This window comes from Trachymyrmex cornetzi, unplaced genomic scaffold (assembly GCF_001594075.2).
Source record: "Trachymyrmex cornetzi isolate Tcor2-1 unplaced genomic scaffold, Tcor1.1 scaffold121, whole genome shotgun sequence".
Classification (NCBI taxonomy): Eukaryota; Metazoa; Arthropoda; class Insecta; order Hymenoptera; family Formicidae; genus Trachymyrmex; species Trachymyrmex cornetzi.
In genome coordinates, this window is record NW_017295773.1 from 345,429 (window position 1) to 358,670 (window position 13,242).

The following is a 13,242-nucleotide window of genomic DNA, read 5'->3' on the forward strand; positions in this document are numbered from 1 at the left end:
AGGAATGGACGAATCACAATCAATTGTTCTCCTCGCATTTGATTGTAGTTGGTCAATTTTTTACGGCTTAAGGCTTAAAACACCTATTGTAGATCCGGATTTATTCACATACTTGCATCACAGTAATTAAAATAAAATGTTCTCGTTGGTAAAACAGTGAAAAGTTACTAGGCACTGGCCAAATACGAGACTGGTGTCCCACATGAGCAAAGTTTACAGCGGAACGGAACAGCGCGACTAATCACAATTCTGCTTTTTTTTCTGCAATTGTGATTGGTCTAGTTCCGCTGTAAATTTCCATTTATTGGTCGCGTTCAGCAGACTCAACTGTTGTGGAGCGAATCCGTGAGCACTCGCTGCTATTAGATGATCTAGAAGAATACACCAATAGCAGCGAGTGCTCACGGATCTGGTCCACAACAGTTGAGTCTGCTGAACGTGACCATTGGACGCCAGCCTGAATCGTTGCTTTAGTGTAGTTTAATGCGATACGAGCCTTGAAGTAGTATGTTCATGTTTTATGTGATTATGCGTATGTCGAGCACGTGTGACACTGGTAGGTTAGGTAGCGATTTGTTTGATTCTGAATAGTCTCTTCGCAAGGTTGAAAAGTTAGAAATAGATCCAAGTGAGAGAACGAAAAGCAGGATAAAAGGAAGAGATGGGCAAGTTAGCGCCTCGTTTGGCAAGTAGAAAGAAGGCGAAACGATGGGCGAAAGGCCAGAGTTCGAGTTCCAACCCGGAGACTACGAAACATCGCGAGCAAGCGACTGGCATGTTTTTCAAGAATTTTTCCGGCACGCCAGGCATTACGAAGGAGGACCTATGGAAGCACGACGCTATCCAGGGTATTCAGCCGCAATTCGCCAAGCTCGACATAGACGAGAATCAGCTCGAGGAAAGTACCGTATACGAGACGGCTAATACGTACGACACGTTCGCCACTAATTACAGCAATTGTTCCAACCTTTCGTTTGACAAGTTCCTCAGTCATTTTCAATCGAGCTCAATCGTACACAAGGAGATGCTGGCAGTGTTGGCAGCCGTCACCGAGGTTATCAAGCAAAATGGTGGTAACGAAAGCTCGACAGAGTACTTTGCTGCGTTAATGAGCACTTTGGAGACAGTGGAGGATGACACCTCTGTAGCAGCCACGCTGTCTCTACTCGGAATGTGTCTGAGAACGGTACCCAAAAACGTACTAAGTTTGCAGTTTGGCCCGACGAGTCAGGCTCTCCTTCGGATTCTACAACGGTATGTCGATAGTGAGAACCATCTTATTCTGCGACATTGCATAGGCTGTCTTTCAGTATTGTTGAGAGCGCAGGAGGCTGCAGTTTGGGTGAATTCCTCGACAATGCAAGTACTGGACGCTATGTTGTCATTTATTACTCACGCCAAGCCGAAGGTACGCAAATCCGCCCAGCACGGGATATGTGCCATTCTGAAGGACAGCGACATAATGAAGAGCGAGAAGCCACCGACTCATCATCCGGCTGCAGAAAAAGTCGCAAAGCACTGTCTCAAGCAACTCAACGATTGCAAGCAAGGATCGTCGCTAGAGATAACCACTATACTGCACATTCTTACATTGTTGAAGGATATAACGCATCAGTTACCAGAATCGCGGGTAAAGACCATCTGTGAACGTCTGCTGGAGATCATGACTTTGAACAATGTACTAATAACGTCGTGCTGCTTGCAAACGTTGCATGGATTATTCGTCATGAGGCCGTCGGAAGCAACGTTACCTTTCTCGCGAAATGCAAATATCATTAAAGCTCTTTATGACTATCAACCGTCTGTGAACGACACACAGCCGACTTTGGCATGGTTGGCCGTCATGCAGGAGGCTCATTGCAACCTGGTGGCACACTTAGCCTTGTCAAGAATCTCTTCCGACGTCTTTTCGATATTCTACTACGTTATACCGGAAATGCTCAACAGGTGCATTGAGCTCTTGCTATCAAACAAGATGGAGATCGTCAATGGTGCATCACACACTGTCAAAATCATTCTGCAGGAGTGCGTAGCGCCTCTTTGCGAAAATGAGGAGCGAATCGGCAAGTACAAACCCATTATGAGGCGCGTAGTCGAGATAATGCACAAGACTCTGAGCTATCAGTATATCGGAGCCTGGCGACATGTTCTTCACCTTATAGCCATGCTCTTTCAAGTTACCGGCAAGCTGCAGCTCCATGAACTCGTCAACATTGTCAAGACCCTGGGAAATTTGCGAGATTCCCACGATTTTGCGCACAACCGTGACGCGGAGTATGCCATTGGAGCAGCAATCCGGGCTATGGGGCCTCGAGCAGTGTTGAACATCCTCCCCCTTCGAATTGACGAAAACACCATCAATCTTAAACGGAGTTGGATGATTCCGCTATTGAAAGACTGTATAACTGGTGGCACCATCGCCTTCTTCAAGGATGTCCTGCTGCCACTCGCTCTGCGGTGCGAGGAGAAAGCTAAGGGATCTCTCACAGATGGGAAAACGTACGAGTGCTTAGTAACGCAAATCTGGTCAATTTTGCCGAGCCTGTGCAATGACGCCAGTGACGTAAAGGATAACTTTAAATTGATCGCCAAGTTGTTGGGTGCAGCTATCAGCGACCGGAGGGACCTGAGACCATTTGCGATGGCAGCTTTGAGAAAGCTGATCAGCAAGGCAACCACCGAACGAGACAACACCGATGATATCGCTGAACTTGCTCGCTTCGCCAAGAATTATCTGCCGATTCTCTTCAACCTGTACACGACAAAGCCAAACGGCACGGATGAGGAGGGAGCGCGTCTCGCCGCGTTCGACACGATGAAGATTTACATGACGATCGTGAGCAGCGATTTAGCGAACGAGCTGTTCGATCGTGCGCAAAGCAAGCTCGAAGAGCCCGGTGCGGATGACTTCTTCAAAGAGAGCGTTTACGATCTGATGAGAGCGTTGATCGGCTATACGGATGTTGACAGATTGAGCAAGTACTATGATAGATGCGTGCCGGTCCTCAAGGATGATACCAAACGGAAAGAGCAGAAGAAAGCTTATCGTTTCCTTGAGGAGATATGCGGTAGCGAAAAAGAGGTTTGCAAACAGTTTCTGCACCAACAGCGACGTCAGATTCAAAACACGCTGATATCGTCGGCAATCAGCGTGATAAAGACGAGCAGAGGAGCGCGTCTACGATGTCTGGCGCATCTCGTCAGAATACATCCGCAGCTCGAAAAGACCAAGTTCCTCGAGGCCATCGTACCGGAAGCTGTGATCTGCGTTAAAGATATCAACGAGAGGTGTCGCGAGGCGGCGTATCAGCTGCTCAATACAATTGCTGAAAGATTTCTCAACAATTCCGAACATCTCAAAGACTACGTGGATATGTTAATGGTAGGCTTGGGCGGTGAACAAGCGTACGTTAGCGCTAGTCTCCTTGCTCTCGCGTCCATTACTTATCATCATAATGGCTCTCTGGGTACGGACATCGTCAGTGAAATCTTGGCACACACTTGCACGATTCTCACGAGTCCCACGAGAGAGATAGTCGAGTCCGCGTTGTCATACATAAAGGTATACATCAACGTGATACCGTCTGTCGTGATGGCACCAACATTGTCACGGATAGTCGACGCCCTGTCGGGAATGAGTGAAGACTGCAAGCGTCACTTTCGACAAAAAGTACGAGACATCTTTACCAGAATGATAAGGAAGTACGGCATAGGGCCAATATCGAGTATGGTACCAGCCTCGGACGTCATCCTGCACAAGAGACTGAAAAATATCAACAAGATAGAGAACGCAAAGAAGAAGAAACGAGAATTCGAAAGAGCGAGGAAGCTGCAGGAACGGAATAGCGACGAGGGATTTGACGCCAAGAGAAGACCTAAAAGCGTAGAGGAGATATTAGCTGATAGCGACGAGGAGTTTGAAGTCACGGAAAACGAACTAGAAAAGAAGAGGAACAAAAAAAGAACGCCGAGAAAGGACGCTTGGATTCAGGAGAGTGAAGATAATATAGTCGATCTTGCAGATCCCGCAGCTGCTAGAAACATCACAAGTTGGTCACTCAATTTTTTTTTCTCCGAACTCATTTTTCTTTGGTCGAAAAAAGTTAAATTTTTAGAATTTTAATCTCTGTCGATCAAGAGTTGATTTTGAATTTCAATATACAATACATTGTCTCTATATCCTTTGTCTACAGACAAAACTAGAAAGAAATCAAGAATAAAACTAACTTAAAAACTCCTAATTAATGTTAATATCTTGTTGTAATCAATCTCGTTTTGTATGCTTTAGCTACACAACCAGGTGTATCGAATCCGAAGATTCCAGTAAGGAAAACAAAGGATCGTGGCTTTGCGACTGCACCTGATGGTCGTCTCATCATTAGGGATGATAATGAGAGGGATAGCGATACAGAAGAAAGGAATAAGAAGAAGAGAAAGTCTTCTTTCCTTCAGAGTGATTCAGAAAACGATTACGGTAAATGTTTTGTAATAATTATTTTGTTTAGACATGGAAAAAAGTTTTTTACCGAGAGATATATATTTCTATTTTCTGTAGTCGAAGATGACGTTTCGGTAGTGACCACAAAGACTGCTGGCAAAAAACGTAAATATAGCGAGAGTGCGCTGGACGTGATGAGCTTGAAGAGCCAGTCAACATCGAAATATCGAGGTAAATAAAAAAATTTTTTCATTAAAGAAAAGTGTCTTTTTTTATTTTGTACAAGTAAAAATCTTTAAAGACAATCTGTAAGAAATTTAAGTTGATATATTTGACAAATGTGATATATGAGAAATTGAATTCGCGACTAAGCGATTTCTATAACAGCGTCGGTAATTACAATTAATATTACAATGATAATAGAAAACATATCCTTGTAATGATTATTATAATAAATGATGAATGATTTGTTACGCTAGCTAATAATATTTTGTATCAACTTTTTGCATTTCTCCTTAATTTCAGCCGGAGGCTCGGGTATTCATCGATTGTTAAAAATGAGAAAGGTAGACAGTGAACCCGGTTCAGAGTATCGTGCGACAAAAGCTAGGGGAGATATTAAGAAAAAGGGTAAACCAGACCCCTACGCATATGTACCCTTGACGAGGTCGATATTGAATAAAAGGTCAATAATAGATATTTTAATCTATCTGTTGTATGTATTTTAAATTTTCTATTTATTGATATATTAAATTGAACATTTGCATTTTACAGAAAGAAGAAGAAGAACGCGGGAAAATTTCAGAGCATTGTTTCTGGAGCGAGAAAGGGCGCCCGTACAGGTATGCGGAATAAACGAAGGAAGCGATAAACATGGGTAACCGTCCTAATTGTTAATCATAATATTATTTAACTATATATATCATAATTATATATTATGTAATTATTATTATCAAATATATTTGAACGTCCAATCATGCCCAATGGCTTTATTTAGATATATGTGAACACATCGAAAGGATTAGCATACCTTTAATCATAATCCTTTGCCGTTGTTGCTCTTAATGCTCCAATTATACACAAAGGACATATAATTTCTGGTTCAGACGTGCGAGATAACATATTTCCTAAATACTGCGACGTACATGGAAGAATCAAAGATGGAGATGTTAGTAATTCTGTTTCCAACGATGGGATAACGTCTGCTTCGTATTGAGAGATTGGAAAGTGATGTCCGCAAGTAAATATCATATTATCTTCTTCCGTTGTAAGCAAGTGATTTACAGCATCCGGGTCCTGTTTTAATTTAACGTTAAAAAGTTAAGTAGAATACGATGCAAATTCAATCCAACTATTGAGTGTCAACTACATAATTATTGTAACAAGCTCTCTCTCACTCACTCACACAGATGACTATCTCAGGAAAATGTTACCTTGACATGTGCAAATAATTTGGAATCTTCAATTTCGGAAAGTATCGTATTGACGGTTCCTTCCATCATTTCTTCTGGATTATTATTTCCATTTGCACCTGGATATCCGTTTAAAGGTGCTCCGTAACTGTCCGCCGTTAAAGAGGAGAAAATTTTAATATATTCCGGCATAATGTCATCTGAAATATAACAATTTCGTTATTATGCTAATCTATTATACTTCAAAAGTAATTTGAAAGATAAAAAATATCAAGCTAACAACCTTCATCGATATGTTGCATTAACATTGATAATACTTGAAGACAGAATTTAATTGAGAATAAATTATTCGCGCACCAGTCCTTTTCTTCGTCGCCGTACTTGCTTATATTTAAATATCTTTCTATCACATCCTGACTGTGAAAACGATAATGAATTAAAAATATGAAGATGTTCGTTATTGATTTGTCTCATCTCATTTTGATCGATGCCATTAGGGATTCCCAAACTGTTCATATTTTTTCTGCAGCTTATAGATAACAATTTTTGTAGCACATAATAAATAGCATATTTTACATTTTCTGGCTCTATTTCAGGAAGATGCTTAATATTACAGCTAAATAATTCGAAATTTTGACGAGTCTTGGAATCCCTCTGCATCTTTAAATAAATATATCACATTCCACACATAATCATATAATAACATAAGCTATTTAAGACTAAAAAATTACAGCAAGCTGTTGTTTACCAAAAAAGTAATAATCCAAGAGGGTAATAAACGATATGTATATGTTCGAGAAAAATATTCTCCAAACATTGTATCGGTAATTTATGCTCAATCCAAAAACCAATTGCACTTTGCAATATTTCACATTTCACAGTATTTGATTCATTATTGATACTTTTCAAATAAAACCTTAATGCTTTCATTGTTTCGTTAATTATGTAATTCTTTTGAGAATGAGAGGACATTTTGTCCGACAATATAGTCTTCTCTTTATTTTCGTCGCACCGGTTGTCATTGACAATTAACATTGATTTCATGAAGATCGATCGAGTTGTATTTTGCACAGAATTACAAGTGACGTTTTTATGTTGCAGAAGCAAATCATTTTCATTAAAAATAAAATCTTTAATCCATTTCTGTTTATCTTCGTTAGAGTTATATTCGGCGTTGGAGTGATCTGCATTAACGTTCGAGGAATCGTCCTTTTTTCGAGTTTTGTATAATTCTTCTGAACCACCTTGACAATCGAAAGAATTTAATTCTTGTGCTAGTGTTTGCAAATTATTCAATGATCTACTTGTGGAAATTTTCGTCCAGCTTTGAGCAACGCTGTTTTCCAAGGATTCTATGAGATTCTTCTCCACTTGTGTATTGAATAATTCAGTATTTTTCTGGATATTTTGAGACGACATAGAATCTCTCATCACATCTACGTGATTTTGTGAACTAATCTGGATTGTGGATTCTGTTGTTTCATGTGAAATTTCCGAATAATTTTTGGACTGAAGACTCAATTTATGTAACATCTTCAATTGATAAGTGAAAGCAGCCAAAACATTATTTTCTAATGCTGCTATTTTAGAACAAGCTTGATAATTCTCTAATTCAATACACTGCAACAGAAAAAGATCTGTCTTAGTTTTAATAACAGTTATGTGCTATATTTTGTTTTAAACTGAAATTCGAATTTAATATATTTGACTACAAAATTTATGTTGAATATCATTTTGCAAAAAAAAAAGAACTTTATATCTCACGTTGCATTCTTCTCAGTGGAAGAAATAGGTACAAATTTGTTTTTATTTAAAACATCCTTCTTCGAAGGAAGAAACATAATTTACACAAGATATTAATTCAACTATAATGGTTGACTGAGTAAAACGTTTTCTTTTTTCTTCTAATTGTTGTGTCACTTTCTTATTAATAATCAGATAAAGCAATCAACTAACCTTTTTCATAATATTGGCGGAGTTATATAAACTGTAGAAATATTCCAGAACATAATGAAGCGTTAATTCCCCAGGTGATTTTTCGATAACGCTTAAAGGATAGACAAGTCCGGCGAGAGAAAACACATCATTAGATCGATAAGATATCACTGGCGTAGAAATACCAGGTACTTGACTAGGAACGTCCAAAGCTACGTGCAACGCATTAGGGAGTCGTACTATTCGCTTCGATGATTTCAGTAATACGAGTTTATCATCGGCATCTCGTGCATCTTTCGCAGGAATGCGACCCAATTGTGCTCTACTGTTATTGCCCCAAGCTAATACCGTACCTCCTAAAGAAATTATGTAATTTTTATAATGCAACATTTGTTTCTTTTCAAAAACCGTATATTTATTAAAAACCATGTACCATATATTGTGTAAGAGAAAAAAAAGAGCTCTAGCGGTTATAATATAAAAAGATTCAATTAGATGTATAATTACATGTATATCCAATTATATGTGTTTTAAATAGATCAGAATATCATATCAAATAATTAATAACTCGATTAAATTAGATTAAATTTGAGAGATTCAAAACGAATTATGTGACAAATGTCTTGACATTAAGATGAATAATTTAGTTAGCAAATATGTATATCTTGCTTCTCTGTAACCTGGTTGTATTGTGACTGTATAATCATATCCACAAGCAACGCCAACAGCATTAATTACAGGATTGATTCTCTCTTTATTTATGCCAGCATTTTCTACGTATATCGATGAATCACTGATATTCCCATTGTTCTCAGGCACATTTCCATTATTTGCCAGTGAATAATTCGATTTGGCGTCAGTGTCCAAGTCCCATTGATTTTGTATTCTTTTAAAATCATTGTGTCTAGGAGGTATTTGTGCAAAAATACAGGCTGAATTATAATACAAAGGCGTCGGAATTAATACTTCTCGTCGCGTGCCGTTACCTATTTGACCATCCAGATTACGGCCCCATGTATATAAAGAGCCATCTTTCGTTATTAATGCATTATGGTGACAGCCAACTGATATCTGCACAAATGATCACAAGTTACATCACAAAGTATGCACGATTCTTTTCTACTAACGTCACGAACGTAATGTTCTTTACGCGTTTAGTTTAAAGATACATAAATTGTCATATTTTAGTAAATATTTTCGTAAACCAAGTATATAAAAATTTCAAGTTCCCTTATACAATATACGAACCTGATTAATTTGACCTTTCACCAAACTTGTGTCAACAACACATGGTTTTAAATGTGTTTGATTCTCCTCGATCAAATCAAAGTCTTTCAAATGTGCGTTTTTAGTTTCGAATTTCTTTTGCGTTTCTATATTAAAGGTTTCCGTGTGAGAAGACTTAGTTTGTACACTATCTTTCTTATTAAAAAATTCTTCTTTTATTTTTCCGTTTAGATTTGTAGCATTACTTGGTATTTTCTCCAATTCTCCTAGAGCCTTATTCCTTTTCTCATTAGCATCTTGTTGCTCTGATATACGAGTCTTTTTTTGCGCTTGTGCTTGCAATCTGAGAACTTGAGGACTCGCACCCCATATATATAATTTGTTCGTAATACTGACAGCTAGCTGCAAACATAGAACGGAATACATGTATAAAATCATTGTTGTTATGATGTTAAAAATATAGATTTGTTGCGAAAAGCAACGAGCAGTTTTAATGATTGTAACATCATGTTGCGTAAAAAATATATACCATACATATATAAAACACAAGTTACGTGTGTTTACTGACTTACATTATGAAAGTATCCAGTACTTATAAGCGTTATCCTATCGGGTAACGATATTTTTATCGGGACAGAACTTTTGGTATTATCACCTGTTCCTAATTGACCAAGAATATTACATCCGAAAGCATATACAACACCATCTATTGATAGTGCCAAAGTGTGCGCATATCCAGCGCTGATACAACACACGACTACGCCAAGCAGAGCTTTGACCAAAGATGGTGTAGCTTTTTCGTCGGTATTGCCGTGGCCCAGTTGGCCGTGAACACCCCAACCCCATGTAAATATTCTACCATCTGCAGTTAGTGCTACAGAATGATACTGTCCAGCTACTGCATCAACAATAATTTCTTGCGCCAACGAAGTAACTAATTCCGGACTTGAACATTGCAACACCTTGCCAAGTCCTAACTGACCAAATTGACTAGATCCCCAAGCATAGATTCCATTGTTAGTAACTGCCAGAGTATGACAATGCCCACATGATACACTAAAAACTTCAATCTTCATACTTTTGAAGAAGCATATGGCATGAGGTGTCCCATATCGCAAAACGCTAGAGCCAGTACCTAATAGTTATTAATAATATGTATAAGCAAATTATCATAAAGAAATTCAACATGACTAACAAATAAGGAGAATCCAAATGGCCAACAAGCGTTCCGTTTAATAAGATCGTGATGCAAGAACATGTTTCAATCTTCAATCATCTTCAATTTCCACAATACACGAATGAAAACTTTTATATGAAAAATATAACAAAGTTACTATATAAACTCTTGAAAAAGTATAGTCAATATATAAATTCACAGAATTAATACAGTTTGATATGAGAGAATATAAGATTCAATACTTGAGATTGACTACCTCAAGTAGGAAAATAATTTTTGAATCGTTTTCGCTGCTTGTCTCCGTCTTTTCATCATGTAATTCTAATTGCGTCTTTTATAATTTTTTTAGAAATTTTTCTAGATGTACTTATGTATATATAGAAAAATTTTTTTTTATAAAACATGTTTCCTCACACTCTTCAGAGATTGAAAATAATTGAAAATGAAATTTTATGTATGAGTTTTATATTCGAAAGATTCATTTGCATCTTTATCTTATATCAGCTTATATTGGCCATATAAAAAAATTTCTCTTTTTTTTTTAATATACATACCATTACATGTATTTTGAACTGCCGTGTACTATTATATTTATTTTTTATTTTACAGCATTTATATATGTAATAATACGTTTTAAACAATCTACAAATATACATACCTAAACAACCTTGCACTGAACTTCCCCAAGTATAGATATTACCATTTCGAACAAGAGCAACATGAGAAAATCCAGTACTTAACGATCTTCTCTTAAAATCAACATGCATAGTCATTTCCGAGTATTCCTGTTGACATCAAAGTATAAAATTGTAGTTATACCTGACTGTCATAATCCTTCCTCATTCCAACAAACATTTGAATATTCAAATCAGATAATGTTTTGTACCATGCTTTATCGTCATGCAATTTGATGCAAACATGATTTCGTTAACTTTACAAGAAATTTTATGACAAACGTTTAGAGTAGAGTGTACTAATATCGTAACATTGAAAATAAAAATTCCTAAAGATTTTGAAACGATGTTTCGAAATATAGAATAGAACAAGAAATTAACAAAATTCTTCAAAATTTTTATAAGCTCCAAGTTCTGTAATTTTTAATAAAAGTTTTACTAAAGCTTTTCTAGAATAGAACTTTTTCTTTGTCAAACATAGAACGTAAATAATTAGAGATTTAGAATTACCTTGCTGAACTCCGGCAATTGTACGTCATACAAAAAAGTGAATTTGGAATTAGGATTTAATAATCGTTTCTTATGAATAAGAGTCAACAATACTAGTATAAATGTTTCTATTATCTCTTCCACGAGAGTATCAGACTGATCCTATAAAATATTTTTGTCATTAATAAAGATACAAAATCTTTTAATAGATGTTCTTTTTACCACGAATTTTCTCTGTGTGATTTGGAAAAAATCTTTTCTTGATGAGAAAGTTACAAAAACAAGTTTAATTTCTTCGAGAATTAACTATAAGGAATAAGGAATTTCTAGTGAATTAAGTTTCTCCGTAAAGAAAATAGATTCTCTAATTATTTTAAAAAGAAATAGTAATCAAAGCTTACGTTAGAAAATCTAATTGGCTAAGAATTTGTAGTTAAAACAACATCCGATTGTTCAAAACAATCTGCACAATACTCCAAAATTCGCTTGATTTTCTCTTATTAAAATCTTTATCTCTAGTATTATTTGTCTCTATTATTTTTTACAATTCAAACATGATAAAATATCTTGGTAATAAAAGATCAAATTTAAAAAAAAAAACTTGTTTAAGTAGCATACATTTGATTTTGGTAAAAAAAACATAATTTTTTCATATAGGTATTAGTAATTTCAAAAATGTATATTTACGAAAATTTCTCATTATTCTAAATAGTCCAGATAATTTAAATACTAATCATTCATATTATGCACGAATCTTAACATTAGAATCACGCGACTCTATCATTTTTTATTCATCCGATAATTTTTCTTTTCCAGTTAATTTGCATTTGCATGTGCAGCTTTAAATTTTTGTGACTTCATAAATAATCATGATTAATTACTTTTATGGTGACAACCCTCTCTCGTAAAAAGCCAGATTTACCGCGATTGGGTTAATTTAGACCCGTGGTTCTAGTGTTAAGAATATTCCATACGTTAGAAACTCAATACTCACAATATTATCCGTAGAATCTATAGAATCACATTGATTAGATCGAAAATCGTATGATACCATTTTATGACGTGCTTTACATTGTATTAATCTAGGTCGTAATACTGGATTGGTTGGATCGTACAATGTTACTAATCTCTGTGGAATATTTCAAGCTGTTAAGCAATAATACTCAAACGATAATCTAAAGCTCTATTTTGATTCCATGAAATGTATCAATCATTAATTCATAAGTATTCACATTTGGTTAATTTGATCGAGATAATTTTTCTTTGATTTTTATGCAAATTCTATATACGTAAAGAGAAAATAACTTGATATTTATATTTTTCTCTCAGACATATAACTTATTTATTAATAATTTAATTTGCGATGTAAACATCTCTGTAACTTTGCCAAGTGAACTTAAGTGAAATATTAAGATTTCTCACCTGAAGTACAAAGATGTGAGAATCTCGCAGATTATTGCGTACAAATAATATGTGAGATTTAGCTAAATCGTAATTCAATAACATTGATTGCATTAAATCAGATTCACTCAAACATATGAGTAAACCATCTAAAATAAATACATATATTAAATCTTACACATTATGTATGCATGTGTAGACGTATGTGTATATATGAAATATGCATATACATTACATGACTTTGAGTGAATGTCGTTTGTGCCAAATATTTGTATCGCCTTTATGAGAATGTCCAACATTTGACTGTACAAACTCCTTTGTATAGCCAAGTGGTGTAATACCTCCCAAAGATAAGTTTGACCAGCTATATTAATAGCTAATAATTCGTCGTAAAATGTATTTGTGGACAAAAAGTATCTAAAAATGGAAACTTTTGGGTAAAATGGAATTTTACATGATATATACGTGTACATTATATATATATATATA

General features: G+C 35.9%; 2 protein-coding genes across 2 annotated transcripts in view; one reads left to right on the top strand and one right to left on the bottom strand.

Annotated features, from left to right (window-relative positions):
• Positions 1-544: 544 nt before the first annotated feature.
• Positions 545-5,318, top strand: LOC108767624 (RRP12-like protein). Its single transcript, XM_018517597.1, has 5 exons — positions 545-4,049; positions 4,289-4,474; positions 4,556-4,669; positions 4,964-5,123; positions 5,213-5,318. The coding sequence occupies exons 1-5, from the start codon at positions 662-664 to the stop codon at positions 5,307-5,309; spliced, it is 3,945 nt and encodes a 1,314-aa protein (XP_018373099.1). The 5' UTR covers positions 545-661; the 3' UTR covers positions 5,310-5,318.
• A 136-nt stretch (positions 5,319-5,454) lies between these two features.
• Positions 5,455-13,242, bottom strand: part of ca (RCC1 and BTB domain containing protein claret) — a 16,751-nt gene continuing 8,963 nt past the window's right edge. The window contains exons 11-23 of the mRNA XM_018517635.1: positions 12,989-13,170; positions 12,775-12,902; positions 12,347-12,481; positions 11,374-11,514; positions 10,848-10,974; positions 9,585-10,147; positions 9,034-9,414; positions 8,466-8,856; positions 7,807-8,141; positions 6,599-7,470; positions 6,134-6,267; positions 5,872-6,050; positions 5,455-5,734 (exon numbers count right to left, since the gene is read on the bottom strand). Of these exons, the coding sequence (XP_018373137.1) occupies positions 5,471-5,734; positions 5,872-6,050; positions 6,134-6,267; positions 6,599-7,470; positions 7,807-8,141; positions 8,466-8,856; positions 9,034-9,414; positions 9,585-10,147; positions 10,848-10,974; positions 11,374-11,514; positions 12,347-12,481; positions 12,775-12,902; positions 12,989-13,170 (3,832 nt within the window). The 3' untranslated portion in view covers positions 5,455-5,470. The remainder of the gene's footprint in view (positions 5,735-5,871; positions 6,051-6,133; positions 6,268-6,598; positions 7,471-7,806; positions 8,142-8,465; positions 8,857-9,033; positions 9,415-9,584; positions 10,148-10,847; positions 10,975-11,373; positions 11,515-12,346; positions 12,482-12,774; positions 12,903-12,988; positions 13,171-13,242) is intronic.

What these genes read in the sequence shown, in the direction of transcription:
- LOC108767624 (XM_018517597.1), top strand. Translation starts at nt 662, where the DNA reads ATGGGCAAGTTAGCGCCTCGTTTGGCAAGTAGAAAGAAGGCGAAACGA. An exon ending in AGCTGCTAGAAACATCACAA is followed by an intron (nt 4,050 to 4,288) that starts GTTGGTCACTCA and finishes TGTATGCTTTAG; the next exon opens with CTACACAACCAGGTGTATCG. An exon ending in TGATTCAGAAAACGATTACG is followed by an intron (nt 4,475 to 4,555) that starts GTAAATGTTTTG and finishes TATTTTCTGTAG; the next exon opens with TCGAAGATGACGTTTCGGTA.